The sequence below is a fragment of the Miniopterus natalensis genome, chromosome 11 (assembly GCF_054644295.1).
Source record: "Miniopterus natalensis isolate mMinNat1 chromosome 11, mMinNat1.hap1, whole genome shotgun sequence".
NCBI classification, from domain to species: Eukaryota; Metazoa; Chordata; class Mammalia; order Chiroptera; family Miniopteridae; genus Miniopterus; species Miniopterus natalensis.
Genome location: NC_142091.1, coordinates 30,894,767 through 30,913,288, shown reverse-complemented (window position 1 = coordinate 30,913,288; position 18,522 = coordinate 30,894,767). Strand labels below are relative to the sequence as shown.

The window sequence follows — 18,522 nt, the reverse complement described above, 5'->3', positions numbered from 1 at the left end:
AAGTGGGGGAGGAGCTACCAAAAAAGAGGGAAAGAACCTTTAGGATTATTCTAGAACAGTTTACGCACAACACGTTAACCAGTTTCCATTAGGGCGAATGATCCCGACTGTGGGTGATGTGAGGAGGTCTGGGAGAACACGCTGGAACAATTAACACTCTAAAACATCTCCTCTGGTTTCTTTGAGGAGCGTCTGCTTTTATTGATTTTCCATAAAAAAGAAAAATTACTTCCATAATCTAGAAAGACATCATAGGGAAACGTTAAAATGTTTTTTAAATCAGAAGGTGTACCCAGACCCATTCCTCGAAAATGGCTTTCTGTGACTCAGAATACAAACAGCTCTTGTTAACATGATATTCGTATACCATCAGTTCCTTCCTGTCTGTCAGAGAGCAAAACCTTTCTTTTCAAGAGCTTCAATATTTCTGCTTTCAAAGTCTGAAAGAGTTGTATAATAACTCCTGGAACTGTTTTTAATCCCAGCCTGAGTCCCTTTCTGAAGAAAGGCCCCTCCTAAATAAATTGCCCTAAATTAACAAGTTATTGCCTTTGTTGTTGTTGTTTATGTTCTCACTCACCAATTCATTGTGCCCCATCCATTTCTTTCTGGAATAATCTTTTTTCTTTCTTTCCTCTTACCATTTATCAAGCAATTGCTACATCCAGAAGCTATGCTAATATGAGCTACGCATTATCTCATGTAAATCTCAAAATATCCTGCCGCATGCATAAACTCAGAGAGAAGTAAACTGTGCACGTTCATACAGTTTGTCAGTGGCAGAGTTCATGTATTTATGCAAATCTTCTTCAATTCTAAAGCTTATACACTTAACTATTACCAAATATTGCATCTTTTGTCTTCTAAAATCCATCTTGAGACAACTCTACATTCCGAAAATGCATAGCTTTTTGTATACACCATCATAAAGCATATATCACCCAGTATAATGATATTTACATGTATTATTTTTCATATACCTTGAGCACTCCAAGTGTCAGTGACAACTTACAAAATGTGCTCAGTAAATGTTTCTTGAATGAGTAAACGAAAGTCGATGTATTCAGAGCGCCATATTCTATTTTGTCAATGCTTACATAATTTTTGAAAATATTTCACATATATATTTATGGATGAATCTTATGTAACAATAGAGATATATAGGTATAAAATATCCATCATAAGCTTCATAAGAACAGGGACTTTATTTTCAACTTAGCTTTTGGAAACTCCTCTCATAATATTATTTTTTTAATTTCCAGCCACTAAGGGTATGTTCTCATACAGGGAAACAAATCAATTATTCAAGAAAAATCATATGTATTCATATGTCATATATCTAATTAATACAATCACACATGACAGCCATTTCTAAGTACTGGCCAGTAACTAAGGATTGTGTTTGGGGGGTTCCTCAAAATGATCAAATCCATGTACAGGCCGTAGCAATACTGAGTGTTCTAGAGACACGCCCTGAAAGGCAGCAGCCATTCAAGTCTCCTGTGCCTGATCAAGTCTAAGGTCCTTTATTTCCAGGTGCCAGGAACTAACTCTTAGCCTAGTTCACTCCAGATTCAGATACCTGAATGTCTTCACCTGAGCCCCAGAGCCTGTGAGTCTCTTTTCATTTGTTTATAAGTGGCAGGGGCTCCGGGAACCACAGTGTTCATGTTCATGATCATACAAACTAATGAGGCATACAACCCTATTTAATTTAAAGTGTAGAGGTGAGGAAGGGTATCATTCTAATGCTTAAATAGCCATAGAAGGAGAGATCAATAAACACTAAAACTGTCACATTTCTCACGGGGAAAGATATTTCATTTATACCTAGTCAAGAAGTAACATTATGCCCATGTTTCTGTATAATTTGGGATAAAATTTCTATTCAATTTGAACCCCGATCTGTGCATTATAGTTCTGGCTAAAAGGAAAAGTCTTTAAAATATCTCTTGGTCTCATTATTATAGAGATATGGAGTGTCAAAAAGGAAAAAAAAAAAGCATCCAGGAGGAGCCTGAGCACATAGTAATAGAAGCCATTTTCAAGGCATTATTTAACTGGTGACAGGCATCTGCAAAGCAATTTGGAGAGAGAGCCTTCTTAGGGAAACCAACGATAAAAGCTCTGCACTTAAAATGAACCAGGGGCAAATGCACACACAAAGACCAAAGCCTTTTTTGAAAAACTAATAAGGCTCAATTAGAAGGATACAATCATTTTGGAACATAACACCAAGGAACAGTAGGACACTGGGGAAAGGAACGTAGGAAAGAATCAAGTGAACTTGAAAAATGCACAAAGATAACAAAGTCTACCCATTTATTATGAATGTAAGTATGTATTAATTTATTTATAACCTGCTTCAGTCCATGGAAAATTTGAGACAGATGAGACATTCTCCTAACCACATGAGGCTAAGATCTCTATTTCCTGAGAGAAGAAAAAATGGAACTTAACACCATAACTATTTTATCCATCATATGTTGCTTTTTGTTATATAAATATGCTTATGTTAACTATATAGCTACCTACACATATTTCTCATTCTATGATGCGGATTAAGTCATTACCAAATTATTCCTTTGTCATTTTTTATGTACTTAAGCATTGTATATAGTAAGATATTTGGAATAAATATATTATTATAAATTATTAAAATCCCAGTGTTCTCAGGGCTTCTTTCCATCTGAGATAACTACTAATTGCATCAGCCCTAGTGGGAGTTCCATAAATGTTGTTGACTAGAGATACTAGTTAAGGGGCTTTTCTTTTCTCTTTGGTTGCAAGTACATCAAAGACTATTAAACTCCCCCAAACAAACAAAATGAAACAAAACAAAATCTGGATAACAAGAAAAAAAAGTAACTTATTGATTATCAGCAGATTATTGTGACCTTTTTACAAAACCAAAAAGAGATTTGAGTAAGCAAAACTGCAGAAAGGTTGAAATAGGGCAGCTCCAGGGATCTCAACTGAGGTTCACAGAAATTTCCCAAACTATTGTCATTCATGTGATTCAGTATTTGAAGTTTAGCATCCCTCTAAGACAAATTTCAAACTCCCAGGAGAAAGAATCCAACTGGCTCAGTTGGGATCAGATATCTACCCCTGGATCAGTCACTTAAGGCCAGAGGCAGACTCATAACCTAAACTCAGCCACTGGGAACCCTCCCCTGTGGATTGGGGCTAGTCTCAGAGAAAGCAAATCATACGGGTTGTGCAACTCCTCCAGAACATGCCTGCCCCACTTGGAGATATAATTACTAGTAAGAAAATGGCACAGGGAAACTGCAATCAGCAGCTCCCATTCCGTGGCAGAAGCCAGAAGAAACACCTAGTTTCTAATGCTTTCACCTGACCATACACCTGAGAATCAGACTTTCATGTCAGCATTTCTGACTTGTGATCTTCAGGAAGGGTCTTAAATGTAGGCATCTGTTTAGCCCTTAATGTCCTACAAGAGGAAGGCCTACCCTGGGATTCCCCGATCCTAAAGGGTCCAACGCCAAAGTAATAATGAAGAATTATTTTTAATAATTCAAAAGGAACATTCTAACAATGGATAGGCTTGCAATAAGACTGGACAAAGTAACTAAAGTGCCACACTTCTTTTATTTGGGGCTGAAGTGATCACTGCAGCCACTAATCAGACATTTTTATTAGTGCTACACATGGATGTGTTTGATAAAATGGTAACACAAGATAATGTTGTACCTTCAGCACTTGGCACAGTGCCTTCCACAGCTGAGTTTAACTGCTAAATGTATCTAGTCTACAAACAAAATACCTCCAAACACATATTCAATGGTACACTGTGAAGAAAAAAGTACCAAAGGACCCTTGAAGGTGAGAAATGGAAACCACTCCCCCGAAAGGGTAAAATAGCGTCATTATTCCTCTTCATCAAAAAATGTGAGATAATTTACTGAAACTTAGCAAAAAGGAAATCAACAGACTGAAGATTCGTTCACTGAACCTGCACTGACAGAGCTCCTGTCATGGACTGGGGATCCCCTAGAGGGAGATGTACTAGGACCCTGAAGAGTACATGGTCTCCTTGGAGAAACAGACACATAAATCAGTGCTTGTGAGATCATATCAGAGATACAGTGAACAGAATGATCGATGAAGAAATAGAAGTATGAGCATGCATCCTTTCTCTGGCATCAGCAGACTCCCTAAGCACGCAGGCCCCTCTGACCACCTGCTCACAAAAGCGTGGCACCTTTACTCCCCGAGTCTCCCGCGGGCCTGGGCTGCCTCCGCACTGCAGGGCTGCCTCGAAAACTTGACACCACCATCTCGCCTTCATTAAAGGCAATCCCACCTCTTCTTCCTTCCACTGATAAACAAAAGCAATCCTTTCCTCTTGCACAATCCGAGTGAAAAGCGGGCTCCCCCAGGCCTGCTGCCCTCTGACACAGGTGAGTCGCACTGCACTAGCCCACTGGCACCCCGCAGCAGCTCACGCCTCAGAGACAGACACGGGGTTCAAGACGCTCCAGGGATCACAGCACACTGCCGGCGAGGCTGGTAAATGAGGGCAATGCCCAAAAAGTAACTTTCCAACCTCTGGTCCCCATCACACAGAACTTGCCTCATGACAGGTAAGCTGTGGGTTAGAGTGCACACAGCTCCCAGAAGACCCCTGTCACCTCTCAGGCGCTGCGTGAACAGGAGAATGTGACCCCAATGGGCCACTTCTGTGTGCACTTAGGAGCGCAGCGTGGCAGAAGGAGTTCATGACAGGAGAGTTAGGGGTCCCGGGGTCTGGCCCCAGCTTTATCATTGATTCACTCTTCTTACTTCCTTCGCATTTAAATATCCCATTCGTGAAACAGAAATAATGACATAATGACTGTTTCTTTCGAAGGCACTGGAAAAACCTTTGATGAAAGGTTTCAAACTAATGCAGAGACTATTATTACACCAGGAAGACTTGAAAATGGTAAATCCCTGTACTTACTGCTATTAAACCGAAAACACAATGACAGAGGGAGCGCATCCTTACCCTAACACATCTAAATCAAGTATTACTGAGAAAAAGGTATTTGCAAACATATTCATTTTAATGACTCTCCAAATTTAAATCATCCATAACCCATTTAGATAAATCCTTTGCAAGTTACCCCAACTTAAAAAAAGAAAAGCATAGACTTCCAAAGCAAAGGTATTTCTTTCTTATAATACAGAGATTTCTGAAAACACACTCTCCTTTCAAAAGGTTTACTCTACTGTAGAATTTCAGAGAATGTTCTAGACCATTCCACTAAGGTTGTTTCAAAATATAGAATTAATTCCACTTCAATCTGGCTGACCTTGGAATAATGAAATAACCAAACTTACAGTACAGTGGTGGACAGGCATCCAAGCAGGGGCTTCCACAGAACAATTCTGGGCTGGGCATTTGCCTTGGTTTTGCTGCAAATAAGGAAAGAGATGTTATCTTCTCTACATTATATGCTGCAATATATACTAGCTGACATGTATATTATCAATGTGTTTATTGGTATATTTATAAGTATAGGAGAAGACTGAGAAATTCTTTGGTACAGTGCTGCAGAAAATGAGGTGTATAATTTCTATTCTTATTGAGGCATAAGAAATTATCCTTTGCTTTCTTTAAATTTGTATTTATTTATTTGAGAGAGAGGGAAAGGAGAGAGAGAAACACTAATTTACTGTTCCACCCATCCATGTACTTACTAGTTGATTCTTGTGTGCGCCTTGACCAGGGATCAAACCTGCCACCTTGTTGTATCGGGATGGAGCTCTAACTAACTGAGCACTCGGCCAAGGCCTATCCTTTGCTTTTTGTATTACTCTAAGAACTAGGTTTTTGACACAGGTTTCCTCAGCAGCTGGCCTCTCGGGGCCTCACAGGGAATCATCTGAGAACCCTCCTGACCCAGAGGCAGAACTAGTTTCTTCTCCTCCAGACTCCCAGGCAACAGAGATACATGCTGGATGCCTGTGCATTCATGAGTCGGGGTATAGAAATGCTTGTTTACTTGTCTCCCCTTCCCGACTGTGAGCCAGTTTTCTCTAGGGCATTTCACAAAACCCAGGCATGCAGAGTTGTACGGGACAGATCTTAGACTTCTTTCTTGTTACATCAGAAACAGAGGTGCAAAGAAATGAAACAAGGGACACAGAGGTTTGACATTCTAAGCCATTTGCCAGGCACTTCTTTTTACACAAGAATTTTATCTCTAGCTAGCCTATTCTTTTGCTGTAACCCCTATAAATTTACTGTAATTGGCCTTTTAGAAAGAAGGAAGTGCTTCCTTTTACCTAGCGATGCTGCTCCTTCCCTGTAATAACAAGAACTCATTAGTGCTAAAAGGGGAGAAGGTGATTCTAATAAAAAATCTTTCTTATCTTTATTTTATTATGCATTCAATTGTAATATAGATGTACTAATAACAGTGTTAATAATAACAATGGAAACCACAGTTGTGTTTTATTGAGCTACTTAAGTATTCTGGAGATTGTTCTGGACACATTACAGTATCACTAGTTGCCACAACAAATATGGATATAAGTATTATTGTGCCCATTCTATAGGAGAGAAAACTGAGGCTCAGAAAGGGTAAGCAACTTGCCTAAAAGATACTCTGTAAGAAAGGAGCATGGCTGGGGTTGTAGCAAGCACCTGGCTGCTCCTTCTATAGGAGGCCGCCTCTGGTATTTTTCATTTTCTATCTGTTTAATCGGGTTTAAGATGTGTCATCAACTAATATGACTCCATAGTATCAATGAGCCTAACATTTCTGACTTAACTGGAACAAAACACTGAATTCAGTACTTGTGCTAAGAATTCTTTTGTGTGATTTATAAGCTTTTTAGAGTAACCTTTATTTAGCTGATCTATTATTAAGGCATCACTAACCTCTGAAGTGCTGTTTGAATGATTATTGACAAAGTTACCATAAAAATGCACTTAGATCATCAATCTCTAAGTTCAGTTTTCTTGTTTAAATCAAAATATGACATACAGTTCCAACAGGGTACATGAGGTGCACTGGACTGGTGTCGGATGACCACAATTTCAAGCTAAGCTCAAGCATGTGCTTGATGTTATGAAACAGCCCGGGTCTCGGTGATCACATCTGTAAACAGTGTATGCCGTCTAATTCACAGAAGGGTTGTTAGGTGGTAGATATGGATTCAACTCAGATCATTTTCACACTTTGCAAGGATGATGCCAATGAGAACATACAAAGTAACAGGACAATTTTATTTTCCTTTTCTGAGGCTTAAGTCTGATAAATAACTATAATTTATCTACATGTCAGGTTAAGCCTTTTGAATTTGATATTATCATTAAAATTCTATTTATTATTATTTCCAAATATAAGAATTTATACCAAACAATGTTAACAGTGAAGAATGTCTCCTTTGCCCTGGATGGGTAGCTCAGTTAGTTGGAGCGTGGTCCTACACCAAAGGGTTGCAGGTTCGATTTCCAATCAGAGCACATACCTAGGTTGTGGGTTTGATCACCAGTAGGGGTGCCTATGGGAGGCAGCCAACCAATGTTTCTCTCTCACATAATGTGGGGTTTTTTCTCTCTCTCTCTCTCCCTTCCTCTCTCTCTAAAAATCAATGAAAATAAATATCCTCGGGTGAGGATTTTAAAAAAATGAATGTCTCCTTTGTAATAATTCATAATTGTTATTTTAATAGTAGTAATAATAAGCTTGTTTTATATCTACATAGTGGATATCTTTATGAAGCCTATAGTAAAGAGGCAAAATTCAATAAATAAGTGAGCTGTGCTTGGGCAGAGGAATATAAGTGCTCACAAAATGTGATGGGGCCATAAATAAGGAGTGTTTAGACTTCTATGAATGCAAAGCACGGAGTGAAGAAAGATGAAAATCTATGTGCATCTCTGTCTCTTGCTCCATTATTACCCGAGTTTTTGGATCCTAAGGCCTTCCCAAGAGTGTTTTGACCAAGCAGATTAACAATATGATTACATAGGGACAGACACATAAAAAGGCCTACTGAAGACAGACGCCCTGTGAACACAACTTATTTTTTAATCCATAGTGTGTGACTAGAAAAAATATCAGATTGGAATAGAAGTTAGGATTTTGAATTTCAGTAGAGCATTCCCATTAATCTGTTGGTGAAATTTTGGGAAAGTTACTTTAACACTTAAAACCTCACTTTTCTCATGTGTAAAATGAGAGGGTTTTATTAGATCCACAATTCAGTGTGAGAAAGAAAGTTTCAAATACACCCAGAGACCTTTGCCAAACTTCATATTCCTCCCCAAGAATTTAATATGTTTCCTCCTCCAAAGAGATGTTCCCTCCAGTTGACTCTCAAGTCTACCTTTCATTTAATTCTTAAGCCAAAAATCAAGACGGAACACTAGAATTCCCTTAAGGGCCAGCCAAAGGCAAGAATGTTGAACTCTGCCTGGCTAAATCAGGAGAGGCTTTTTAGAGGAGACACTTCAGGTTTCCAGAAAAGCTTTCAGGAGGGGAAAGGATGAGTCAAGGTATTCTTGGACATGATTAGGAAACCCCTCGGTTCTGGGCCTTGGAACCCTACGACTGAAGGGAAAGAATGATTCTATACTACACCAAAAGCTGACCTCAGCCTTTCCCCTCATTTATCTGTATTTCACAATGCCTGGACAGAAAAAAGTGGAGCATATGGAACAAATGAATCCTACCAAGGAGTGGACCTGGAGGAATCTAGACCTGACCCTACAAAAAATACAAGAGGCTCTTCTGAGTTTAGTCTTTGGAAAAGCACTTAAGGCGTCTGTCTCATCTTTTCTGAAACTCCCAGGTATTCTACAGATGAAGAAACAGAAATTAAAAAGGTTAAAACTTGATGCCCAAGGGGCAAGAATGAGTGGCTTTTTGCTTGGCAGAACTAAAATGGCACATAATAATGTGTGTGCAAACCAACTGTGAACTGTAAAGTACTTTGTAAATGTAATGAAGTATTGCAATTTAAGTATTAATTATTATAAACATTAACATAATTATGACTTAACTCTTATTATCAAAATTATTAGAAAATACATTTTCTGACTTCTGGTCCAAAATATGTTCCAGTAAATCGAGTTAAGGGAGTTTTCAAAAAATTTGAAAAAAACCTCCCAGGATGCCTACAAATCATCAGTTGCATAGATATGTAGATTAGATATATAATGTATATATACACAGACATATAATGTGTGTATATGTACACATACATATATGATTGTGCATACATGTGTGTATAAATAATTTTATTTGGGCAAATAAAGGTTTTTTCCAATTAATTGCCTTAATTGCCATAAAGATGTATAATTTCAGAGTAAGTTAATAAAGAGAAGAAGGAAATCAAATTTTGCCAGTTGCAAAAGTACAATATAGGTAGAAATATATGCACAAGACAACACATTGGAAGTCCTAAGACATCAAGATATGATAAAAATAAAATTCCAAAGGAGATACTATAATTTTCAAAGGAAATTACCAAGAACCGCTTTCAGGCCTCTGAACCCTTATCTCTAATGAGGGTATACAAGGGCTGGGTGGGTGGAGATTTACAAAGGGGAGGGATTTACTTGGTGAGGGGATGCAGGAGGCTCTCACTTTTCACCTAAAAGAGGCTTCAAAGGCATATACCTGGAGCTTGATGTAGCTCCTGGACTTGGGAAGCCAGTATACTGGGTTCTCACTCCCCCCTGAAAAGTGTAATGAGTGAGACAACATGGAAAATGGGTGGTTATCAATCATTTCAGGAGAGGTGGCTTCATCTGGGCCAGGCTGCACTTTCAGAATTTGTGAAGGCTCCAACCTGAAGCCTAGTTATGCCCACAAAGACAATGTTCTGTGTGGCATTGGCTGCTGCAAAACCTGGGGCTGAAGAAATGCATCATCACATCCTAGGATTTAATCAGAGAGGCCCAGAAAGGGAAACTCTCTAAGATGTGCCTGTGGGAGAAAGAGCCTGGAGCCAGACTGCTTAGGTTAACATCCCACATCCACCATTTATTTACCTGCTAGGTGACCCTGGGAGAATTGCTTAACCTCTCTTTGCCTCAGTTATGAAGATTAAAGAAATCAATACAAATAAAGCACTTAGAACTATTTCTATAAATAACCAGCACTATGTGTCAGCTATTTTCTTTGTAGTTTTTTTGTTGTTGTTATCATTATTATTATTATATGTCAGGCTCAGAAAGCAAAAAATATAAGAATCCCAGTCTGATAAGAAGTTTCTGCTCCCCATTTTGTACGCCTGTCTCATGCTCCAATAACCAACTAGAGAATGGGAAAGGAGAAAAGAGAAGCCTCCAGCATCCCCTTTCCCCAAAGCAGATGTCCCATCTGCATATCACGTAGTAGGGAAGAGGGAGTCTTTCATCTGGAAAAGTGTTAGGAGTTTTGATTAATATTTGGTGCCGAAAAATTTTAATTACTGAATTGAGATTGTATTTATGATTTGGAGTAATTGTAGGACTTTTAACCCCCTACAAATGACTGGAAATTCATGGGAAGTCACAGGACTGCTCGAGTTTTTAACATAGAGAGCGGGGTAGGGATTACTGACACTAAGAAGCTTCAAGCAAACAGTGGGGAGCCCCAAATAAAGTGGCTTCTATTTTGAGATCCCATGAGTCCTGCCTGTTCAATGTATCAACTGCAGATGCAAAACATATTTATGATTAGTGTTAACCTTTTTCATTCAATTTTGGGTATAATTCGTCATAATTTCTCAATATACAACACTTCATCCCTTCCTGGGCTTATCTTCCTACTTGCTTCCTTTTATTTTCTTAGGTTTCAAAGTTGTTTAAAATAGGTTGGCGCAATTTGTTTATAAGGAAATCCCTACTAAGACTGAAGCCATGCTGAGAAGAAATGCATTTGCCTCCTCTGTAAATAAAGAAAATGTTGCTGACCCATTCTCCATGGGATGTTGAGAATGAGTTTCTCAGTGGGCCGCCATGGTGGTGCTAAGCCGTGCTCATGCTTTCCAGAATCTCTCGTGATTCCAGGTACTCATTTGCCCAGGTTAGCAGAGGTGCGATCTGTGGCTAACTGATGCAGAAGTAGATGTCCAAAAAAAAATATTCTAACCATCTGGTGACCTGGATTAATTAACTATGGTGAGGGATATAGACTCTGAATTCTCAGTCTGGCCACATTTAAAGATTTAGTATACATAAGAGCCACTGTTGTAACTTGACATTTCATGGTATCAATGGAGAAGAAAGAGGGCCCCAGGACTTGGATTCAGAAAGCATTTCCTAGGTGTATAATGGAATAATATTTATTGAGCACCTATCAGATGCCAGGCACTTGACATGTGCTGTTTGTTCATTCTACGATTACATTAACCCTGAAAGGTGGTGGAGGGGAATGTTTAATATCATGAGGACACCACTGGACCTGGGTTAGAATGCCAGCTTTTACACCTTCTAAATCTGTGGCCTTAGGTGAGTTTCTTATTCCCTGTGAGTTTAGGTTTTCTCATCTATAAAATGAAGAAACTAACACCTAGTTTAAAAAATTATTATAAGGATTATATAAGATTATACATGTAATATATTTTGTCCAGGGGCCAGTACAGACTCTAGTATTTGTAAAATAAATATATTCATGATATATAAATATTAATACTTATCTTATTAATCAGGGATTTTTCTCCTATGCAACTTAACTCCTCTAAGCCTATTTTTTCACCTCTGAGTATAAAATACTATTTACTCACAAGGTCACTATGAAAATTAATTGAGAAAAAAGCACAAGAAAGTGCTTAGCAAACATCAGAATTTTTAATCTAAGTTTTAAATCTAAGTTGGAAAGAATGTCTGAAATACTGCAGCAGGTTTAAGTGGACTAAATTTGGGAGCCAGATTGACTCTGCAATCTGCGATCACATACTCGAAATCACAGGTCTGTAAATATTTTTAAGAAATATATTATAGTATTTTAGCATTTTGTGGAAGCATGTTCCAATAGTCCCTGAAGCTCTAGAAATCTCCATAGTTGAATGATTACTATGCAGAGTTAGATACAATAGAGTAATTTAAGCCAAGATTTAATACAAGATTTAAAGAGAGTCTTGTAAAATACTTTACATGCCATTAATATTTGCATGCCGTCACTGCATCCTGCAAAGATAACAAGATGAGACAAGAGGAACGGACTACACTTGTACCTTTCTCCTTACAAGAAAGAAACTCCGGACATTTTCTACTACTGCAGTCAATTATATTCTTCACTGGCAGGCCTCATCTATTATATCATAAACTACAAACTCTTATGGAAACAAAGCTGTGATTTCTAAAAAAAGTTATATTTTTCTTCCTGACACACTTTTACATTCATCTGTAAAAAGATAACTCTCTTGAATTAATAGTTACTGAGAAAGATCTAAAATTTCAGGTCCTCAAAATAATGTCCATCCTTTGAGGAAAGAAATGCCATTCAGAAACAAGATCAAAGCAATTCATTTCTATTCTCACTGCTACCATCCAGACAAAGAAAAAAAAAAAACAGTGAAGAGTTTTAGCCAACTTAATTCTTCCTGAAAATTATAATTAACTACATGGGAAAGGAGACAATTACCATATTTCCAAAGAATAAAGGATTTTAAAACTTGAGCTCTTGATAAGACATAATTACAACCTCTTATACATGCAATTCATATCAATCTGTTCATATAATCTCCTTCAGTTTCAAAAATGAATATATGTTAGACAGTATTTTCTGAAAATCACACATGAAATTCCATCCATTTAAATGTACACAGTTCTCTGAGCTTTTTCTCACATATTTAAAATTCTGACAAAACATAACTCTTAAGAAAGGGGGTCAATTGATACTATTTTCCTTTGTGCCTTATCTTCCTGAAACCTATGAATATACATTTTTGAACAAATGTTAATCAATGAAAGAACATGCAGGCTTTTGTAGATCAGGGGCCATAGCCAAGCAAAGCAGTCAGCCAGGAAAACTACCAATTAAACCTGTCCTCGATTTAAACAGAACTTCAGATTGCCAAGTAAATTACATGTGTATTAATTCAGGACAGTTTTATTTTAAAGGACTAGTAAGAAAGCACTATAGCTTGCAATCCTAGGAGATTCATAACAAACACCAGGGAGGGAGAACTTATTTTGCTACAAATATATGTTTTTATTTAGGGTGACTTTTGCAAATAATTTTCAAATGCTTTTATCAGCAAGAATATCTAGAACTTCTCTTTACATTTTCTAATCAGAACTTTACTTGAAAATGAATAATATACATATTGTGGAATACCATAAATACAGCATGACAAATTGTCTATCTCTTTATAAAAACGTAAAATATAGGAGACGTAGTTTTTCAAAATTAACCCTTCTTGAACTGTGTTTCATGCAACAACCAAATTCCTGCTGAGGTGGATGATAAATGGTATGATTAGTATCTTAAAATCTGATTTTTGGATACTCTTTTTTTGAAATGAGTTTAAGTAGTCTTTAGGGAGAATCTCTATTGCTGACTACATTGCTGCTAGGGAAAGTGGTACATTTTATTATACTGAGGCATTTCTTTCTGGGGTTCTAGAATAATTTTAAGGAAATATTTGAAAGTACCTAAAAATTTTAACTCAGATCTCAACCACAGAATAGCATAACATCCATTCAAGGGCCCTTTTGCAAAGTGCTGGTGTCATCTAAGCTTAGTTGAGCAAATTCTGAGTAATAATCATTATTAAAGTTTTTTTAAGTTCCTTTTGGGGATTACTTGGGGTAAAACCAAGCAATGTAAGAAAAAATCATAGTGGAATTGCTGTGCACTCATATTCCCCTCCTAGGCAAGTTTGTATTCTGAAAGCTGAGTGCAAAACAATGTATCCTGCTTTGGGAAAATCAACAACAACAACAAAACTCTATTATTTCTTCAATTCTTTAATGACCTAATAATTTAGGACCATACAGTCATTTTTGAATTTTCTATTGTATAGCTTTCAGGAAAGTTTTAATGTTTTTATAGAAAAAATACACTAAATAGCCCTATACAGGTGTGTGAATGTGTATGTATATAAGTTGCAGGAAGAAAGCATTTCATCCACTCATTCATTAACTATTAGCAATGCAACATCTATCAAACATCTGTTAAGTGAAAGATTCAATGAATATTTATAGTACACCATATTAGCTATAAATATGACTAAGAACTTCTCGCTCCCCATCCCTGTCTTCAAGAAGTTCACATTCTAGCAAGAGAGAGGCAAGTTTAAAAACCAATTGCACCACTAGATTACAGCTATTACGCAGATACATTGTACTGAGGACATGGAGAATGGCTGGCTCAGTCCAGTAGGACGGTATCAAGTAAGGAATTTGCAGAGAATTCTGAATTTGAGCTGAGTCTTAAAGGTTAAGAAGAAGCTTATCAGGCAAGTGTCATGCTGAAAAGTTGAGAGGCATTCCAGGCATAAAGAAAAAACAGGTACATAGAAACGGGAGAAAGGAATTCAGATTATTTTGGGAAACAAATATAATTAGGTATAGTTCAAGCTAAGGCATGAAGGATGGTGGGATCTGAGACAGGAAAGTTAAACAAGGTCCAGAATATACAGGGCCATGTATGTGAGGTTAAACCACGCAAATTTCACCCTGCAGACCAGTGCTTCTCAAACCTTCAGAGTGCAAAATCAGCTAGTGGTACAAGGCAACTAGGGACTTGCTAAAATGCAGGTTCTGACTCAGTAGTTGCAGCATGGGGTTGAGATTCTGCATTTCTAACAAGCTCTGGAGGGATGTCATTGCAGAGGGTCAACAGCCCACACTTTGAATAATAGTAGTCGGGGACAGGGAACCGCTGAAGGGTTTTAACCAGAATTGCAACATACATACAAATTATGCACACACACACACACACACACACACACGCACACGCACACACACGTGTGTGTATATATGCATACATACAGACATGCATATACACATACATATATGTGTGAGTATATTTTTAAGGGGAGGTCCCATCCCAGTTAGCTGCACGGAAAATGTATAGAGGTGGGAGGATGGGAAAGGTAAGAAGAATGAATAGGAACTGGAAAGGACTAGGATTTAGGGGAAAATAAGAATCAAGATCAACTCTCATTTATCTACCATAACAACTGAGACACGATCCAATGGGCAGAGAATTGAGCAGAGAATGATTTATGCTCGGAGGACTCCAGAAAGCGGACGTTTTCCTGGAACTTTTTACTTACGGTTACTTCATGGGTGAAAAGAATTCTAAATTCTAACAATTTATTCATGTACTGTCAAACCAATTTTTCAGGAAAGCTGTTGTCCCCTGAAAGGCTGGTTCAAGAACCAAATTACTTGGATACAAAGAAATGCGTATGCATTGGTAGGACTATTAGAATAGTAGGTATTTGGGGGAAGGGTTATTTTCATAAGATTTCAAATCTGGGACTAATTTTGAATGCACATTGGAAGAAGGGCTGAAATATTTTGTTTCTTTCTCTCACCAGTAAATACCTATAAAACTGGGGAACATTCACTAAAAGAGAGAAAATCCACAGCACCATGACTACACAATAAAAATCTGCCACTCGAGTGCTAACTGGCTAATTGAATCAATGACACTACTATGAAGTTTACCCTTAAGTGCCAGATTCCCCAAAAAAGAGGAAGAGGAAAAAAAAGATGAGGAACATAAAAGAACATCCGAGATGACTTAGTGACCACCCACGGCCGCTACCCTGTATATCATGTGCAGCCACTATGCATTGTTTGGGCTAGCTGTTCCTTTGTCTGGAATGATCTTCCCCGAGATCTTCACAAAACTGGTCCTGTCTCTTTTTAAACTCATTCACCCTTCTATGTTCCACTTATCTGCTTTTGAAATTATAGCAGTTATGGATATTTAAGTTATGTTTACTATTTGTTTGCCTACTAAAGGCCAACCTCCTCACTCCGTGATGTACGTTCTACGAGGGCAGGGACTTCGTCCAGTGTATCCACTGTTGTATCTCCACTGCTTACTCCCAGTACATAGCATGCACTCAGTAAATATCTGTGGGGATAATGAACACTACACTCAATCCTCCCAACCACCCTTTGAAGTGCTTATTATGATTTCATTTTATAAATAAGGAAACCGAGATTTAGGTTGATTAATTTGGCCCAAACAACAGAACTAATAACTGGCAGAGCTAGGATGCCAGCAAGAATCTCCAAAGGCTGTGCTTTCCAACACTGGCTACATTGCCACTCTGAGCCAAATTCAGTGACGGATGCCAACTGCTGTCCGACTGCCCAATACTTGATTCTCTGAGGGACCTCAGACATCTCTTGCCAGTCTGCCTGGATCACTGTTATTTGCATAAAATTAGTTCTAACACACATGTGGATACAGCTCTCATGTTCTCCACCACACAGCAATGCTAATGGTAATAAAGGAGACCTGTTTAGTCTAAAATGTCCTCCTTTCAATAATGAGAGTCATCTCTTTCATGGATACAGTATTTTATAGTTTTTAAATACATAAACTAATTTGATTCTGTACAATAATCCTGCGAAGGAAGTAGTGATAAACCAGTATTATTATCCCCATTTCAGACTTGAGAAAATAAGGCTCAGGGAGAGTAAACTGAATTAACTAAGATTTATAATATAATGGCAAACCTAAGTCTATAACTTTATTTTCTGAACCTTGGTCCAGTGCACGTCGCCAAATTGCCTTTGGTGAAACATACATACAAGCCATGAGAAAAGTCTCTCAGGCAGACGTAATCACAGATAATTTGCTCTAAGAAAATCTTATCTGCAAACATTCAGATGAAATAATGGTTAAATAATAAAGGGAGTGATGAATTCTTTTGTACTTTATAAAAAGAGTTATGTGATTATTTAAATTTTGAGCACAATAAATGTGTTTCAATATTATTTGATTTGCAAAATTTGATTTGTACTTGTTTCCTTTGCAAACCCACATTTGTCTCATGAAATAAGATTTAGCTAAAGGTCTTAGAAAGGCCAATTCTCTCAAACTCAAACCCATAGCTCTTTACCGAGCATGTGGCTTTTACTCATAGTGTTGAAAAGGGCTAATGTTGTGAATAAAATCCTGGTAATGAGGTTTGGCAGGAAAGACTATTTACTACAGATGTATTAACAGATGACTAGTATGACTCATGTAATAAAATTCTATTTCATTTGTAAAAGTTTACTTTTACAGTGAATGGATATGTGTCTAAAAAACTACAAGTCTACCCTAATTTCCAGTGATTCGGGTCCACAAAACAGAGAATGGAGCTGGGGACTTAATGAAAAGAACACCAAGGAAAGATAAGACAGTAAGGAGACTGTGGGCCACAGTGGAAAACAGCACACCTACCACTACAAAGTAATATACCAAGTACTTTATATGTCTTATCTCACTGAATCCAAATTTCATACAACTAAACAAAAGGAAGGCAAACAATCCAATTGAAAAATGGGCAAAGAACCTGAACAGACACTTGTCCAAAGAGGACATACAGATGGCCAAGAGATAGGAAAAAATGCTCAAAGTCACTAATCATCAGAGAGATGCAAATTAAAACCACAACAAGGTACCACTTCACACCTGTCAGAATGGCTACTATCAATAAGTCAACGAACTACAAGTGCTGTCGAGGGTGGAGAAAGGGGAGCCCTAGTACACTGCTGGTGGGAATGCAGACTGGGGCAGCCACTATGCAAAGCAGTATGGAGGTTCCTCAGAAAATTAACCCAGTGATCCCACTTCTAGGAATGTATCCTACGAAACCCGAAACACCAATCAGAAAGAATATATGCACCCCTATGTTCATAGCAGCGCAATTTACAATAACTATGATCTGGAAACAGCCCAAATGCCCATCAGTAGATAGGTGGATAAAAAAGCTGTGGGACATTTACGCCATCCAATACTATGCAGCTGTAAAGAAGAAGGATCTCTCACTCTTTGAGACAACAGGGAGGGACCTGGAGAGTATTATGATATTATGCTAAGCAAGATAAGCCAATCAGAGAAAGTATCACATGATCTCACTTATGTGTGGAATCTAATGAAAAAAATAAACTGACAAACAAAATAGATGCAAAGACATGGAAACATGGAAGAGACTGAAGAATCTCAGAGGCAAGCAGGGGGCGGGTGGTGGGAGGAGATTAACCAAAGCACTTATATGCATACATGCATAACTCATGGACACAGACAACAGTGCTATGAAGGCCTGGGGGGCAGAAATGGGGTGGAGGGGGGTCAATGGGGGGGAAAAGAGGGACATCTGAAATACTTTCAACAATAAAGATAAATTTTTTAAAAACACTTGTGAGATAGATACCATTTTACAGAAGTGAAAACTACAGTTCAGCAAGAAAAATATAAAACCACTATATTTTATTGAATAGGCATGAGAATGGGCAAAGGGGCAACATGGCAGAAAACAGAAAGAGAGAGCTCGAATCAGAGAAACAAAACGGGTAAGAAGCCAAGGGCCAGTGTTGGGGTTTGGAACTAG

The 18,522-nt window shown here is 38.0% G+C and overlaps 1 protein-coding gene across 1 annotated transcript in view; it reads right to left on the bottom strand.

Annotated features, from left to right (window-relative positions):
• DLG2 (discs large MAGUK scaffold protein 2) overlaps nucleotides 1-18,522 on the bottom strand; it is a 1,615,022-nt gene that overhangs the window by 1,317,723 nt on the left and 278,777 nt on the right. The window contains exon 5 of the mRNA XM_016206846.2: nucleotides 5,350-5,424. Coding sequence (XP_016062332.2) covers nucleotides 5,350-5,424 — 75 coding nt within the window. The remainder of the gene's footprint in view (nucleotides 1-5,349; nucleotides 5,425-18,522) is intronic.